The 17,921-nt window shown below is 37.7% G+C and overlaps 2 protein-coding genes across 3 annotated transcripts; one reads left to right on the top strand and one right to left on the bottom strand.

Moving 5' to 3' along the window:
- Nucleotides 1–2,111: 2,111 nt before the first annotated feature.
- LOC106664656 (calmodulin-like) lies at nucleotides 2,112–4,456 on the bottom strand. Of its 2 annotated transcripts, none has more exons than XM_014390580.2 (2): nucleotides 4,059–4,456; nucleotides 2,112–2,488 (listed from the first exon to the last, which is right to left on the bottom strand). In XM_014390580.2, the coding sequence occupies exons 1-2, from the start codon at nucleotides 4,302–4,304 to the stop codon at nucleotides 2,171–2,173; spliced, it is 564 nt and encodes a 187-aa protein (XP_014246066.1). In that variant the 5' UTR covers nucleotides 4,305–4,456; the 3' UTR covers nucleotides 2,112–2,170. The 2 variants fall into 2 exon arrangements, with proteins under 2 accessions (XP_014246066.1, XP_014246065.1); XM_014390579.1 differs by lacking the exon at nucleotides 2,112–2,488 and adding an exon at nucleotides 2,611–3,005 and having other exon boundaries at nucleotides 4,059–4,450.
- An 11,229-nt stretch (nucleotides 4,457–15,685) lies between these two features.
- LOC112126648 (probable deoxyribonuclease RhsA) lies at nucleotides 15,686–16,382 on the top strand. Its single transcript, XM_024226084.1, has one exon. The coding sequence runs from the start codon at nucleotides 15,701–15,703 to the stop codon at nucleotides 16,286–16,288; it is 588 nt and encodes a 195-aa protein (XP_024081852.1). The 5' UTR covers nucleotides 15,686–15,700; the 3' UTR covers nucleotides 16,289–16,382.
- Nucleotides 16,383–17,921: the final 1,539 nt, after the last annotated feature.

The raw sequence follows: 17,921 nt of genomic DNA, 5'->3' as shown, positions 1-17,921 counted from the left end.
TATACGAGTATATTCTTACAATAAATCAAGCACAATCATTTTTCTTAAAAAATAAAAAATTACTTGCTCGAAAGATAATTTCGAAAGTGATCACTACACACAGCATTGATAAATATTTGGAACGAATTTGTGCCTTTCATAATAAGCATGAATTCCAAAATTTGCACTGTGAAATTAAAAAGACATTTTGGTAAGTGGTAGGTAAAAACAGACCTAAACCTCTTGTAGATCTCAATTCCAGCTGATTGCTATTCAAGATTTTTTTTTAATTTTTCATTTAGGGATGGTTAGGGATTCTGGGATGGAAGAAGTGCTTGCAGGTGTGCCACAAGGGTCAATACTTGTTCCGCTGTTATACACAATTTTTACTTCTGATATGCCCACAAATGAGAATACACTCACCGCCACATACGCAGATGACACCGCCATATTAACAAGGCATCTCTCTTCTACACAAGCTTCACTCATGTTACAAAACCACATATCAACAATTGAAAAATGGAGCAATCTTTGGAAAATAAAGTTTAATCCCTCAAAGTCACAACATATCACCTTTACACTCCGTCGTGAGACTTGTCCTAGCATATAATACAATGAACCTGAGCCTCAATCCGACAAAGTTAACTATATAGGACTTACATTTGATAGAAGACCAACTTGGAGTCCACACACACGATTAAAAAAACAGACACTGAACAAACGATTTAAAATTCTTTATTACCTTCTCAACCGACAATCAAAATTACCATTAAAATCAAAACATTCGACATACACATATCTACTCAAACCTATTTGGATGTACGGGTGCCAAGTATATGGATCGGCCAAGTATTCCAATATTCAAAGATTACAAAGTTTTCAATCCAAAATTTTAAGACTAATTGTTTCTGCCCCTTTTTACGTAAACAATAACACAGTTCACAGAGATCTTCAAATCCCAACAGTTTTTTCATCTTGTATTTTTTCAATTGTAGCCTATACATGTTTGTATATATTACAATTGTAATCAAGCACTTTTTTTCACTAACCCTAATGCCAGTGTTGCACCTAGAGAGGACACATGCCATGAGAAACCAGTCAATGCTTGTCGAACCGAGGAGGTCTCGAGGCCATCGTCGATTAAGGCGACCTGGCAGATTCTGTAGATGGGAATGTGTAGAGAGGGCTCGGTCAGTAAGGTTAGGATGGATCGAGAGGTTGGTGTGAAACTTTCGGAATTGGGAAAAAATTAGTTTGTTGACAAGATGGATGTTAAGGTTATTGTGGATAATGTGGTTAGTGACGTAGTAAGGAGCTTTGGCCATTTGTCTGAGGATTTTTGATTGGAACGATTGGATACGCTGGATACTGGATGGTTTGGCAAAGCCCCACAGTTACAATCCTAATGTCCGAAGAGGTCGCAGTAAAGGCTTGTAGTGGTCCGAGTTTTCCGTCAAGTTGTATTTTAAGCCTTGTGTGGGGATTCCACGTCAGTTTGCTGACTATAGTCCTAAGTAACTTGAAGAAAGTCGATATCTGAAACTTTCGGCTCGTAGACCCCGAGGTCATGAGTTCGATTCCCACCTTTGCCCCTGGCCCCTTTTTTACATGCAATCCTTCCCCCTTAAAGTTGAGACAAACATACAATTTCATTCCATCATTTGGCTGATTGTATGAATTGCTAAGTGTGATGCCCAAACACGTTCACACATCTTGAGAGGAGTTGTTGCTCTCCAAATTTCGGAATTGCTATATACTATTCGTACGGTTTTAACTTTCCTCTGCCTACATAACTCCTTAGCTTAATCATTCATGGAATAAATAGATGACACTCCGTCCAATAAAGTCTCAAACTATATTAAATATATGTCATCAAGTTGTCATTTCAACAGATTTTCATTCCAGGAAAAATGGAAAAATTTGGAAATCATGATTAATTTACATTTGTAATTATTATTTCTGAACAAAATTTAAACAAAATATTGACTGATTAATTTCAGCAATAGGTTTAAAACGGATTATGTTAATCCGAATTGAAGCGAATAGTTCAATACTTACTTCGGAATTAGTAAATATTATCTGGTACAATGATGTGATATTTTTTTTTACTTGTCTGTAAAATCAAATGCGTATCATATTGCAAAATGTGAACTAGTGTATTTAAAAGAACGTTTACAGCAATGAATCGTTGTTATTTGACCGGTTTTTTCCCGAAATTTTTCTTGACGAAGTTAGTGAACTCGAAGATGTCAATGAGACCGTCCTTGTCCCCGTCCTCTCTGACGAACCAATTCCTCAAGGCGGGTTCGGTAGGATCCTGGCCGAGCTGGAGCCAGCAGACCCGCAGTTCCTCCAAGTTGATCCGTCCGTCGTTGTTCTTGTCGTAAGAGTCGAAAATGACGTCGAGGTGGTGCTGCATGGGCGGGTCTTTGAGCTTGCGGGTCCTGTATTCCAACAGTTCGCTGAAGGAAAGCCGATCGTCTTTATTCAGATCCATGCTTTTGAACACCTGAAAGAAGACGTTGAAATAATGCGCCGAGGAAAAACCCTTTACAATTAAGTAACCAAACGAGACTTTGAGAGAGCGAACTAGCAACTACACCTAATAACAAACAAATGACAACAAAGGAATGTTTTAAAGTATTTGTCGTATATTCTCCATTACATTGTTACAATTCATCGAACGGGACGTGTTGGTAATGCCGCTGTTTCCGGCAGGCCGTCCTTTTGAGGTTCTGCTTGACCATCCGCCACAGGTCTTCCTTGGTGATTTTGCTCTCCCTGTTGCGGTCGTATCGGTCGAACAGGTATTTCAATTCCCTCTTCGAGCTGTATTCGCCGAGTTCCCGCCAGACAGCTTTGAATTCATCGAAAGACAACAATTGGTCAGAGTTTCTGTCGCAGGCGTCGAACAGGTAGTGGACGTCGTCCTGGTTAGGTTGCCACATCTTCAGCTTCCCTCGGTAATTTAAGAATTCCGTTTCGGAAATCCGCCCGTCCGAGTTCGAGTCGTTGCTCGAGAAAACCTGAATCCAAACAAACTCGTGCATGACACAACCAACGTCAACACAAGTCGACATATAGCCAAATTTCTTGGATAGTTGACACTCATGAACTGCAAGTTGTTACAACCACAAGCAGTTGAGAAATGAACTAACAAATCTTGCTCAATACTCAAAACTATATCAAATACAGTAAAACTACATGGTTACAAATTTAAAAAAAAAATCAATTAAAGCATAAAACACTATAAAATTTAAGCATTAATTAACTTAATTTAAGCTAACATCTGTTTTATAGAACAACGCTGATGGTGAACCAAAATTGCTTTTTATCTAAATACATACGAAAGTTTTTAAATATGTTGATAAAAATAGTACAAAATTTTGGTTTTGATTTAAAAAAAAAAATTCCAAAACGCTCCAAAAATCTAGATATGTAGTTTTTACCTCCTCTCCTTTATTATTGCCGTGAATAAAAAAACAGCCTTATTAAACAATTTTAGTGATAAACAATTTTGTTTTAAAGCACTTTCTAATTATCTTTTAATAAATGATAATTATAGGAGACATTTTCATGTCAAGATGACGTAAGTTTATAGTAGTGTGGGTTTTAATGAGACAAGGGAATTATATTATAGCATAATTAAGCCATTAATGTGGCTAAATATTATTACTTAATGAGACAGTCAAACTTTTCCATAAATTTTTACCTAGATAAATAATGGCAGAATAAATTAACATTTATACTCATTTCAAATTATGTTAATTTTCTTGAGCTCACATAAATTAATACAGTCATATTTTTATAAGGCTTTTGACCATGTTTAAGAATTATTAACCGAGACATAATAGAAAATAAAGAAATTTGAAATTAAGTGAAATTTCTATTTTTTCAAGAATATAATGTAAGTCTTAAGCAAAATGAAAATAACAAAATGTATTAGAAATATTTTTTTAAAATCATTTAAGCACATATATAAAATCATGATGGTCAATTATTTTTCAATAGCCCTAAAATTTCTAACAAACTTAAATTGACTAGATACACCATGAATGATAAATATAGAAAATACGTACGTTTTCTAGGTTGGAGTATCTTGTTTGGTTGGATGTTTCAAAATTGATGAGGTCAAAATATTCTTTCTCGTCCAACAGGCCGTCTCTGTTCCTGTCGAAATACGAAAAGAGCTTTCTGTTTTCCGACACTTCCTTTGCCGAGAGGAGGTAGTGCACAGGCGGCGGTGGCCTGTGCGGCCTTTTGTAAAGCTGCTGGATCTTTTCCACAGCGGTCTGTTTCCCGCGGGATCTCATAAATCTTGACATTTCGAAGGATGCTGTTTCTTTTTGCCGACGTACCTGTGAGTTTGTCTTGCTTCTTGCTCACCTCATGAAACACCTCGTCTGTAACGTGCCTTGGATGCCTTGCAACTGATCTATTTTTATCTCAATTTCGAACAGAATACGTGCACTGCCTCATAAATTCTAACCCAATGTTACATGTTTGTATATATATATTTTTTTAAATAATTGGCCGTATTTTTTTTATTATTCTAAACAATAGAAAAGTAAGCAGGTAATATTTTTATTTACACGGACTGTTGAAATGTTTTTGTAGATTTTTCAAAATAATAGTTTCATATAACGTCGCCATCGCCAAAAACGCTAAAAAAAAAATAAAACATCTGGATATTCAAGAAAAGAAAAATGATAGAAATTTGGTGTGTTACAATCGAAAAATATTTATTGTATAATAATTTTAGTTTGAACTATGTATATCATGCCAACAGTTTAGCTTTTCTACAAACCTGATTGCTTAACATTTAGCTGTAATTAATTAGCCTGAATACAAATCGGCTTAAATTTAAGACTTAGCCAACATTAATTACTTGAATATGTATAATAATCAAACGTAATTTGTATAAGTATGATAATTAGCACAAATAAATAAGTAAATTTAAGCTTATATTGCAATAATTTTTAAAAGGTTAATTAAAAGCGCTTAAAATATTTTTTTTGCTTCATTTTCACCTGCAACTGTATATGTACAAATTAAATCCATTATCTTTCAAACGTAATTGCAGGTAATTAGAGGAGCTATTGTAGTCATAATAAACAATAAATAATGCTTTCTTTACTCCTTCTGTTTACTTTTGTACTGATGAATCTCATTTGCACAAAAAGGAGCGTTATGCCCTTCCATTCTTCTTCACCTAAAGATTGCTTTCAGTTAACGTTTTTCCTTTATTGATTTCATTCGACATTATTCTTATTAATTAAGGTTTTTAGTTGAGATAAAAAAGTCAGTGTCACGAGCGGGATTCGAACCCACGACCTTCGGCTAAATACGCCGCTACTCTAGCACTTGAGCTCCACTCGGACACCAACTTCCCATCTCAACCCCCACCTTTGGAATATTCCCTCCTTTTTGCCATTTTTCAAATATTTTTATCTCAACTAAAAACCTTAATTAATTGAAAGATGTTAATTGGTCAAGCGGACCACGAAACTAGGGAATTATTCTTATTCTTAAATCTTTTAACAATGGCTCCAGCCAGGCATTTCAGTGAGTATGACAGAGTCATAACATTATTTCAGGAAGGACGAAGTCGTCAGGAGACAGAACGTAAATTACTCTACAGTAAGAAAGGTTCTTCGGTGCTTAAAAAAAGGGCTTCACACTACTTCGGGTCGACTTGGGTCTACGGACGATAGATTAGGCTCTACTAAACCGCAGCATTACGAGAAATGAGATAAGAAATCAGACAAGTCCAAAATCTTTTGAATTTTTCCAGGACTGTAAGAAGAAGGTTCAATAAAAATAACTTAGGGCCCGGCAACTGGACCTCTTCTTACCACAGCTCAGAAAATGGCCAGGCTTCAATTCGCACAGGAACATGTGAATTGGACATTGGGAGATTTGGGACGAGTTCTCTTTGATGAGGTGGGAGTTGGCCTCAAATCTTCACATGGAAATTTCATTTGGAGACACTCAGGGCAAAGTTTATGCTGTATGGTTCCTCAGGTGGTATTCCATGGCGGGTCATTGAAGTTCTGGCTGGCATTTCCTTTGACACCTGCACTGAATTGGTTGTTGTGCGAGGATGATCCCTAATATCACAGAATAACTTAAAAGACAATCGAAACCCATGTAGTGCCATTCACCCCCCCCCTTTGCTGTACTATTCCTCAGGTGGTATTCCATGGCGGGTCATTGATGTTCTGGCTGGCATTTCCTTTGACAACTGCACTGAATTGGTTGCTGTGCGAGGATGATCCCTAATATCACAGAATAACTTAAAAGACAATCGAAACCCATGTAGTGCCATTCACCCCCCCCCCTTTGCTGTACTATTCCTCAGGTGGTATTCCATGGTGGGTCATCGATTTCTGACGTTTCCTCGGATGCCCGCACCGAATTGGTTGTTGTACGAAGAAAATTTCTAAATTCACAGAGGTACTTAATAGACATAGTCAAAGAACATGTAGTGCCATTTGCCTCCTACATCGGTGAGAGATTCTAGCTATTGCAGGATAATGCATCCATAAAGCAAGTATTGTAGATCTCGAATGTTGGGATTGAGTGCTTGATGTGTCCAGCTCGAAGTCCAGAATTAAATCGAATCGATCGCCTATTTCGTTCTCTTACCTTAAATACATCTCGAAGACACCTCTGCATAGTTTACACCAGTCTGGAAATGTCTCTTTGCTGGAGGTTAGCCCATTCTTGACGAAGAGTCCTTTCAACATAGTAGAGTGTATCAGGAAGTGATGGACGTGCTCTTATTGCTCTTTAGAGGTTATCCCATAAATGCTCGATGGGGTTCAAGTCTGGAGAAAGGGTTAGCCAGGGTAAGTGATGTTATGCTGTTGAAGGTCATTAGAATAGAATTGTCGCTGATTTCATCGAGGATGGGAGTCAAACACCCTCCACGAGCACCAACCAACCCTTCGACTCTCCATTGAAATTCCCGCAAACGCCATAACTGAGCTACGTAGAAAAGGTTGGAAGAATTACAAGCTTCACACCTTTCATTTCGCCTTCTCCACACTCCACGCCCATCTGGAGATAATAGAACACATCTACACTCCTCTGTAAAACATGTTCATCTAACTTCTATTTCTCCCATCTAACCCCGGCCGAAGACTTCGAACCAAATCCCACTCCAATGCCATTGGAGTTGATGGCATCCCTATCCATTTTCTTAAACATTTTTCTTCTTTCACATCTATAACTACTCACTCCAAAACTCTGTTTTTCGACAGCCTGGCAAAAAGCCCTTGTCCACGCTGTCAATAAAACCCCCAACCCATCCTCCTCTAAAGACTACCGTCCCATTTCCATCCTCTCAAACCTGTCCAAGCCCCTAGAAAGATTAGTCCAAGCACAAGTCTCCAGGCACCTTGAACACTCCCATCTTCTCAACCCCCTCCAATCTGGCTTCCGCCAAGGTTATTCCACCCACTCAGCACTAATAAAAATTACCAGTGACCTCCACTTAGCAATGGACCAACGGAAAGTTACTATACTTGTCCTTCTTGTTTTTTCTAAAGCCTTCGATTCTGTGCCTCACTCTTCTCTCCTCTCTAAACTCGAATCTTTTTCCTCCTCCGCCAGCACCATCCGTTGGGTCCACTCCTACCTTACCAATCGCCACCAAGCTGTCTCCCTTCCCAATGGCCTTACCTCCTCCTTCCTCTCTCTCTAAAATCTGGGGTGCCCCAAGGCTCTAGCATCTCTCCTATCCTTTTTTCCATTTATATCAATGATCTGCCAGACTCCATCCAGTCCTGTAACTATCATCTATATGCCGATGACTCCCAAATATACATATCCTTCCACCCTCCGATGTTCACTCGGCCACTCTCAAGATCCAAAAAGACCTAAACTCCATCAACGAATGGGCCCATAAAAATTCCCTAGTCCTTAATCTATCCAAATCCACCGCCATAATTATCGGGTCCAGGCAACTTCTCAATTCCCTGCCCAGCATCCCACCTCTCATGCTAAATAACCATCCCATCCCCTTCTGCTCTTCCGTTAAAAACCTACGAGTAGTCTTTGACCAAAACCTTTCCTGGCATTTTCACATTTCCCATATTTCCCGCCATTCCATTGCCTCCCTCAGCCTGTTTCGTCGGTCCTGGCTTCTCTTACCTTTCTCCACCCGCAAACTCCTTGTATCTTCCCTTATACTTCCCTTCTTCGATTATAGCTGTTTGGCATACGGTGGTCTCTCGTAGGGGGAGAACGCGCGATTGAAGCGTATTATGAATTGTTGCGTAAGATTTGTGTACGGCACCCCACGGGGATCCCGGGTGTCGGGATTGTATTCCCAACTTTCCTGGCTATTCCCTTCCTTCCGTGCACAGTATTTCCTAGGTTGCTTTCTTTTCCAGTCCTTCCACACTCGTCGTCCTCCTTACATCATCCAATCCCTCCAATTCAACTCTTCACATCTCACTCGTAAGACCCGCTCATCCCCAGTTGACCTTATCCTTCCACAACATACAACCCATACCTTCGAAAGATCCTTTCTGATCCGAGCCCCTAAACTCTGCCACTCCCTTCCCGTTTCTATTCGTCACGTTGCCTCCTTTTCCTCCTTTAAATCCTGTCTAATCACCTCCTCTCCCTCCAAGCAGAGACTTCACGTTAACATTTGTTATTTTTGTTTAATATTCTCGTAATTTTCTATTCTGGCTTGCCTTACTGGTATACATTGGGCCAAGATTTCTATCTTTTTTTTTACTTTTAACTTCATAGAAGGAACTCCTTTATTTATTTCATGTAACTTATTCTTAGGGGACACCAGTCCCAGAATAAAGTTATTTTTCTTCTTCTTCTTCTAAAACGGACATAAAATCGTCCAAAGGCCGTATTCTCGAGCAAATGGGAGCCGTGCAACTCTTTGCGTTCTGTTCAATTCTGGTCCTCTTACTGGGTGAAAAGCCACCAGTCCATTCTGATTTAATCTTCTTCGAGCAGTGCGTTCCGAAATTTGGACACCTCGAACTTCCTCGAGCTGATGAATCGCTTGAGCAACAGTAAGGTTCGCAAAATCCTCAAAAAACGATCATCCTGTGGTTCTGTTACCCTAGGACGTCCAAAACCGGGCCTTCTATGGTTGGACCAAGTTTCTCGAAAACGTCGAAGTATGGAACTCCGATAGCAATAGCCTCATGGAACGTCCATCATCTATAAGTGCCAAACCAAGCGCAACATCTTCAGCACTAAGTAGCATTTGTAAGTTAAAAAATTGAAATTAAGAAAACAAAGTTGAAAATAAACAGTTTATTGCTTCAGTATTCAAATGAGTCTGAAGAAACATTTTAAATTTCGTAAAAATTAAACATTGAAAAATCATCCTTGTTTTGGATTAAGAATTAAGTGTGATTACGTCTAATTGATATTCCCAATTTAAAACATAGCATAAATAAATATTTATTGATAAAAACAATGAGACAAAATAAGGGCGGGATTATCTATTATCGAGAAAATGAAAAAAAATCAGTTGTGTGGAATTTTTTCCTGTCAGAATATTAATTAGATACACATATTATTTTGCGCAACACAGCCCCGGCAGCATCTCCATTTCTATTTGTTTAAGAATTTGTTCAAAATCTTGTGTGAAAAATAGTCAGTAAAAATCTTATTGTTATTATTATATCGTATATTAATTATTTTTAAGAAAATCTGCTGTAGTGTCCCACTCAAATCGGTCCTAATAAAGGTCGGAAGGAAAAACCAAAAACCGGTACGAAAAGAGAATAGAACACAATAACTGAAATGTAATGAAGGAGTTAATTACATTAAAAATGCAAAAAGGAAAGTTTAAAATGGATGAGTTATATATTAAACAGCAAATTGGTCTTTGGACGTGTTGAAATGTTTAAATATTTTTGTTTTCCTTCCAATTTTTTTCCCTTGTTCTGTTTTAATACAAAATATTCTAGGAACGGCATTTGTAAAATGTGAAATAAAGGGGGTAGTAGTTGAAGCGAATTTAATTAACAGCGCGACATTCCAACTCCTGTCCCCGTCTTGATGGACATCCGGGTTTCAATTCAGGGGAATTAACTAAACCCAGGACAAACCTGGTCGACGTTTATTTCCCTTTGAGAAGCAAAGTTTAACAATCGCCGATTCAGCTTTTGGGGTCATTTGACACCGATGCCTCACCTTAGCGGGCCGGCTGGAATGGAAAACGGAGGATGCGAGTTCTGCAGACTGGGCACCATTACGGAAGACGATTGATGGTGGTATTTCCAGGCGAAAATCGTGTGGAACAATGTTAACTCAAGCTACATCACTAAAATCGATACATCCCCCTTATTCCATAAATTTACTCGGCACAGTAAGTGAATCACCTTTTTCGAATCTATCAATATTCATAAGGATTTTTACCCCTAAAAGAACATAAACTAATTTATTAGTGCCCCGTTTTCAGATAAGTTATATTGAAACTGACAGTTTTTATTTACCACACCTTTTTCGAGCAATCTATCAAAATAAACGGAACAGAAAAACTGTTCGTTGTTCTCGCAATTCCTAAAGGTATTGGAGACCAGTTAAAACAATTTGTCCTGTCATTAATTGCCCCGGCCATGACCCGTTCGATAGATTTTTCTTCTCCTCTGGCCACGTTGAAATATTTCCCCTGAAAAACTTTCCAACAAGTACTTTCTTGACAAATTGCACATAATGAAGATGTCCAATTATTATGAATTGCTTTACTTTAACAAGCTTCAGGTAAGTTTTGAGTCTACCTCAGGAATGCCGCAGGGATCTTGTATTGGGCCTTTATATTGGTCTGGTGCAAAAATAATGGAGGTTTTGAAGGAGCAGTCCAAACTATTGTTAATTTTTATAAAATAAAGAAAATTTATTCGAAATATTTTCCATCACAATGTATACATCTTTGCCAAGGTGAAATAAGCGCTTTTATTCCTTTGACATAAAAATCTTTATTTCGACTAATAATAAAGTATTGGGAGACGTTTTCGCCTTAACCGTGTCCTCTAAAAATGTTATCCCTCAAAAGTAATCAAAATACCTAAAAAAAGTGGAAGTGAAGTTTATAGACCTAAACTTGTCCATAATAAACAATAGAATCTAATAGAAATTGACTTATATAGAAAACCCACAACTACAGGCACTATGATACCAACGGATTCTTCCTCCCATGGTCCCAAAAGGCTGTTGGTTTCATTTGGCTCATAGACCGTATGTTAAACCTTCCATTAACACCTGCTAACTATAAAAAAGAATTAGAAACTATTAAGACCTAAAAAAACAATGGGTATCTATAAATATTTATTGATAGGTTGCTAGTTAAAAGAATTAAAAAAATTAAATTAAAAGAATCAACAATAGGACTCAACCACCCCACCACAAATGAATCATTAGGTTTCCGTTGTTTGCCATACATTGGTGAATTATCGGAAAAAGTTAGTAAAATTAAATTCACTAATTTCGTGGTCCGCTTGACCAATTAATATATTACAATTAAGGTTTTTAGTTGAGCGGGATTTGAAAAATGGCAAAAAGGAGGGAAAATTCAAAAGGTGGGGTTGAGATGGGAAGTTGGTGTCCGAGTGGATCGAGCTCACGTTAGCTCAAGTGGTAGAGCAGCGGCGTATCTAGCCGAAGATCGTGGGTTCGAATCCTGCTCGTGCCGTTTGACTTTTTTATCTCAACTAAAACTCTTAATTAATTGTAATATATTAATTGGTCAAGCGGACCACGAAATTAGTGAATTTAATGATTTAAAATGAAGTAAACTTCACTAAAGCTCTCCGTGGCCATTTCATTTGCCGTCGAGAATCCAATCCGAGTACACGACATTTGAAAAATGGCAAAAAGGAGGGAAAATTCAAAAGGTGTGGCTGAGATGGGAGGTTGATGTCCGAGTGGATCGAGGTCACGATAGCTCAAGTGGTAGAGCAGCGGCGTATCAAGCCAAAGATCGTGGGTTCGAATCCCGCTCGTGCCATTGACTTTTTTATCTCAACTAAAAACCTTAATTAATTGTTAATAAAATTTTTAAACAAGAAGGTTTTAGAATACTTTTAGAAGAACGGGTTCACTTAAAAACATCCTCTCAAAACCTAAAGACAAGGTAGACAACTTGGCAAAAAGCGGGGTTTACCAACTCATTTGTAATGATTGTGATATTAAATATATAGGTCAAAGCGATAGAGAAATAAAAACGAGAGTAAAAGAACACTTGCCTAAATCGAACAAATTTTCGGAATTTAAGGACCATGTAAAAGAAACAAAACATAAAATATCACCTCGTCATGATTTGATAACAGCTGAAGTTCTTCAAGAACTTCCCAAAAAAGCAGTCGTCTTTCTAACTTCTTTATTTAACGCAATTTTGAGGACTACACAATTCTCCATACAATGGAAACTTTCTTACATTAAAATGATCCCAAAGCCCCATAAAAATTTAAGCTCCCCATCTTATCGTCCTATTAGTTTGTTACCCGTTCCTTCTAAATTATTCGAAAAATTAATTTACAAAAGAATTATTTCTATTGCTATTTCGAACATCTTACCAGACTATCAATTTGGCTTTCGAACCCATGATTCCACCACTCATCAACTTCACAGTGACAGATTTAATTACTTCGTTTCTCGAGCAGAAACTGCACGCGACTGGAGTGTTTCTAGATGTTTCTCAGGCCTTCGACAAACTATGGCATGAAGGATTATTATACAAATTATTACGATATTTGCGTGAATCCCCTTCACACGTAGCAAACTCGTTTCCTTATGAGTGTAAAATAAGAATGAAAAAAATATTCGTGCCACAAACTCAAACAAATTAATCGGAAAGATACAAAAATCGGAACCTGATCCAAATAAATTATAACAAAACCTTCAAAAAAAATAAATGTATTCAGATTTGAAAAAAATAAAAATATGTGATCTATGACATACGCAACTAACTCCTTGCCATTTACATAAAAAGAGCAGGTGCCTTCAAACAAATTGAGAGAGTCCTTCCTCGTCCTTTGGTGGCTCAGCTCGCACCGCCCGATCCTGCGGTTGGGGATTAGCTTATCCTTTGAGATAAGCTCCTCGTTTTTGAAAATATTGTTGTAAAATTGAAATTATTTTTATCCCAGGACTATTATCTGATTATACAATCATACCTTAAAGAGAGATTTTTCGCAGTAAACAGGGTTCGGAGACTTCTGGGATGGAAGAAGTGCTTGCAGGTCAATACAGGTGCACAAGGGTCAATACTCGCTCCGCTGTTGTACTCAATTTTTACTTCTGATATGCCCACAAATGAGAATACACTTACCGCCATATTAACAAGGCATCTGTCTTCTACACAAGCTTCATTCATGTTACAAAACCACATATCAACAATTGAAAAATGGAGCAATCTTTGGAAAATGAAGTTTAATCCCTCAAAGTCCGTCGTGAGACTTGTCCTAGCATATACTTATACAATGAATCTGTTCCTCAATCCGACAAAGTTAATTTAGGACTTACATTTGATAGAAGACTTGGAATTCACACACACGATTAAAAAAACAGACACTGAACTAACCATTTAAAATTCATTATTACCTACTCAACCGACAATCAAAATTACCATTAAAATCAAAACTTTCGACATAACGATTTAAAATGCTTTATTGCCTATTGAACCACCAATCAAAATTACCATTAAAATCAAAACTTTCGACATACACCTACTCAAACCTATTTGGATGCACGTGTGCCAAGTATATGGATCGGCCAAATATTCCAATATTCAAAGATTACAAAGTTTTCAATCCAAAATTTTAAGACCAATTGTTTCTGCCCCTTTTTAAGTAAACAATAATACACTTCACGAGATCTTCAAATCCCAACAGTTTTTTCATCCATCAAAACATATGATAGACGTTTTCATAGTAAATTACAAAATCACACCAACACACAAATACGATTACTCCATTCCCTACAATTAAAACTCGTAAACGTCTGAAAAGAATATGGATTAATATCATTTCGTTAATCCAGAGCTGCTGCCAATGGGTAGCTTTCTTTATAACGGCCGTAATGCCACAAACACAAATTACCCAATCTGCTGGTTGTATATAATACATGTACAGTTGTAGATACAAATAAATGAAGTCAAAAAAAGTTTTGTTAGAGATTTAAAAACGTTTTATTGTAATCTTAATTTATTTATGACAATGTAACGTGTAGAAATGATAAATGATGGAGTGAGTGTGGTGTTCAATCCTTTTTAAAAAGATAGTTCCTACTCACAGTAAGTTGTTTTGCAACGATCCGGATTTCGAGCCTTTTAGCTCATCATCAGGTTGAAGGACTTCTACAACCACGTCTCTCGACATGAATTGCCAAAGTGAACCCGTTGATACCTCCGCCAACGCAACGTTCCAATTGGCAGCTGATTTTTTTAATGGCGCTCAATTTGAACGTGCGAACGTTCCATTTGAACATGGTGATAAATGCATTAGTAATATAACAGATTTTGATTTACCTCCCATTTAAATATGTACATAAATAATATCAAACATCCAAATAATTAAACTAATTATTTTTATAGTAATTTAATAATATTTACTAGTATAATATTTATATGTGTTATAATTTCCGCGTTTCCCACATTCAAATTGAGCGCCATTAAAAGAATCAGCTGCTAATTGGAACGTTGCGTTGGCGGAGGTATCAGCGGGTTCACTTTGGCAATTCATGTCGAGAGACGTGGTTGTAGGAGTCCTTCAACCTGATGATGAGCTAAAAGGCTCGAAATCCGGATCGTTGCAAAACAACTTACTGTGAGTAGGAACTATCTTTTTAGAAAGGATGTAACGTGTAAGTTGACTTCTCATAATTAATTTTTGCATTGTTGCTTAATTGTGAATTGTTGTAATTCTGTGTAAAACCCTGAAGGAGACTGTAATAAAGGTCGACAGCCTGGCAGAAGCTTCACTACTCTCTTCTTTGTCACCTCACCCCGCAATAAATTAAAAAATTATTAAATTACATACTTTTTGTGTTGCAGTTTGTATCGCGTACTTATTGAATCTCGGGCATCATCGGCCCTCACGACAATGGAAGGACGGTGGCTTTTTTTCTTTTCGAGATGCTGAAAGAAGCAGACCTTGTGGCTCACCCAGATTATACAGAAAATCATTCTGTCAAATTGTTATTTTATTTTTTCATTCAACTATTGTATCATTACGCAAATTTTGCCTAGGTTGAATTTACAGTTGAAGACAATTGGAAGCGGGCCATGTTATTTGATTTTACGATATTGGATTGTGGGATGTGCAGTCATACAGAAAACACAGCGTAGTGCACAAATCTTTACTTTTTCAGCGTTTCGAAAGTTTTCATTCTTTTTCAAGGTAACGCTGGAATAAAGGTGGAGCCGGTTTTGTCCACTATATTCCTGCGTTGCCCTGAAAAAGAATAAAAACCATTCGAAACGTTGGCAAATTAAAGAATTGAGCACTAAGCTGTGTTTTCTGTATGACATCCCACAACCTAACATCGTTGAATACAACAGTCATAAAGAAAACATGTTTGATTTAAATTACCTGTAAGCATGTCAATGTAATGTGTGTTATCGCTTTAAATAATTAAATTGCATTATTTCGAAATTCACAATGACGTAAATATAAATTCGTTAGAAAAACCTGAGATAGAAAAAATTGTTTTATTTTCGATTTGATATAATATCATGGGTCAGGAAGGTCACACAAACAAGAACGATAAATCAGTAGTCTCTCAGTTCTGCTCTGAGTCAAAGCTTTTTTTCTCGATGCGATACGTATTGAAAATATTTTTATTGCTCTTCCTCCTCGGTGGAATAAGTGGACGACGTTCGACCGGCAGAAAGCGAGACGACAGCCCGGTGAGGAGGACGGAAACGGGCTTCAAAGGCAGGGTGGAGTACGCGGAGGCCGAAATCGAGCCCAAGCATCTGGACAGAGGCACGAAGACCAACAAACGAGTGCGCACCTACTCGAAAGACATGGGGTACGAGTCGGACGACGCGGGACATGTCATCGCTCGACGACTGGGCGGTGACGGCAAAGACGAGAAGAACATCATCCCCCAGAACCCGTCCGTCAACCGGGGCGAATGGAAAAAGATCGAAGATCTGACATACGCGGAAGTTAAAAAGACCGGAAAGGTAAAAATGCAAGTCGAGCCAATCTATTCGGGCGAGAAGTCGACGAGGCCCAAATCCATCTACTACAGAATCAGCAGCAAAAACGGTAACAGGTACAAGAAAGTCGAATCTGGAGAAGTAGAGAATCGATGAAAATAGACGATTACTCTGTTCCAATAATCGCTGTAGCACAAAAGAACAAATAGCTTCAAAAATAAAACACAAACAGTTTCTTTTATTTACCAAACCCCGAACTTTTCTAAACTTTTCTGATCTGCTTTAATTGGATTTGCTTTGAAATTTAACTGAAAGCTGCTTAATTTAATACTTCAGCCAGAGTAAAAATCATTGCTGTCTTAATGACTACAAAACTTTCTTGTCGGCAATTATTTCGTTCTTTCTAGTTTTCCATAATATCAAGAAAAATGTTGTACAGTGATAACTTCTCTTCTTGGCAAAAATATCAATTTTTCTTTGAAAAACACAAGTTAAACTTATAATGAACCCTATTTACTGTTGCTTACCAATATATTACAATTTTACGCCCATTGGTCTGTTACCTGAAGACTAAAAATCAATTATTTTGACTATATCGACAGTCCAATTTGTAAGGGCCCGTAATCCTCTTCCAACTAGCCGAGGGATCGACTGGATTAAGTAAATACCTACTATTACTGCCCTTTCGATTAAAAGGGTCAAACGTCGATTGAAACCTGTTGTGAATTCCCAACAGATGGTTATTAATTGCCTATTTCGATTGCAGGCTTAATGGATTTTAACCTTTTTATTTCCACCCCAACAGTGAAAACATTGAAAAATAAAACGAGAAAAAAACCAGCCGAGGGAATTATTTATCTCGTTAACACAATTTCAATCATTTCGAAACCGCATTTACAGAATATTTGCGCTTTTTGGAAAATACGGTTCTACTTACAGACCAATTGCCATACTCATCCCAATTCAAATCATTCCTATGAATTCGCTGTTTCTTCACTTTCACTGCATTAAGCCTGTAATGAACCTAAAATCCGTTACTAAGCAAATCTTGTTCATGCACGATTTTAATTGAAATTTTAGCCAAAAAGTTTTATTATTTTTAATAAATTCTTTTATTACCAACTGGTGCAATCTGTGGCGGATCAGGTTAAACGAACAAAAAAGCCAACACGTTACATTTACGCTCAAACGACAAACCTGTCCACCAGTGCACATTTACAACAAAATAATACCACCATCGAACCAAGTCCGCTACCTTGGGCTTTACTTAGATAGTAGACTTACTTGGAACCCACATACACGATTAAAACGGCAAGAACTTAACAAAAGATATGGACTACTCAGACACCTTCTTGGACCAAAATCAAAACTAAGCATACATAACAAACTAACCGCTTACAAAACACTCATCAGACCTATTTGGACCTACGGAGTCGAGCTGTGGGGCTCGGCCAAATCATCCAATATCCAACGAATTCAGTCTTTTCAATCTAAAGTTCTCCGCCGTATCCTCAATGCTCCCTTCTACGTCACAAATCAAACGATTCACAAAGATCTTAAAATCCCTTTCGTGAAAGATCTTATCCATACACGCTTCTTCACTTTTCACTCTAAACTCTCCCTCCATCCTAACTCACTAGCCCTAACACAACCCTCCACGCCGTTTAAAACGACGATGGCCTCGTGACCTTCTATCTAACCCACCGAATTAACTTTTACTCCCCCCCCCCAATTAAATAAAAGTTGGTTTCTCTCCTCACTGCCTTCTGGTCTGACAGGTCTGTCGGAC

This window comes from Cimex lectularius, unplaced genomic scaffold (genome assembly GCF_000648675.2).
Source record: "Cimex lectularius strain Harlan isolate CLEC.00 unplaced genomic scaffold, Clec_2.1 scaffold112, whole genome shotgun sequence".
Taxonomy (NCBI): domain Eukaryota; kingdom Metazoa; phylum Arthropoda; class Insecta; order Hemiptera; family Cimicidae; genus Cimex; species Cimex lectularius.
This window is presented reverse-complemented; position numbering and strand designations above follow the sequence as displayed.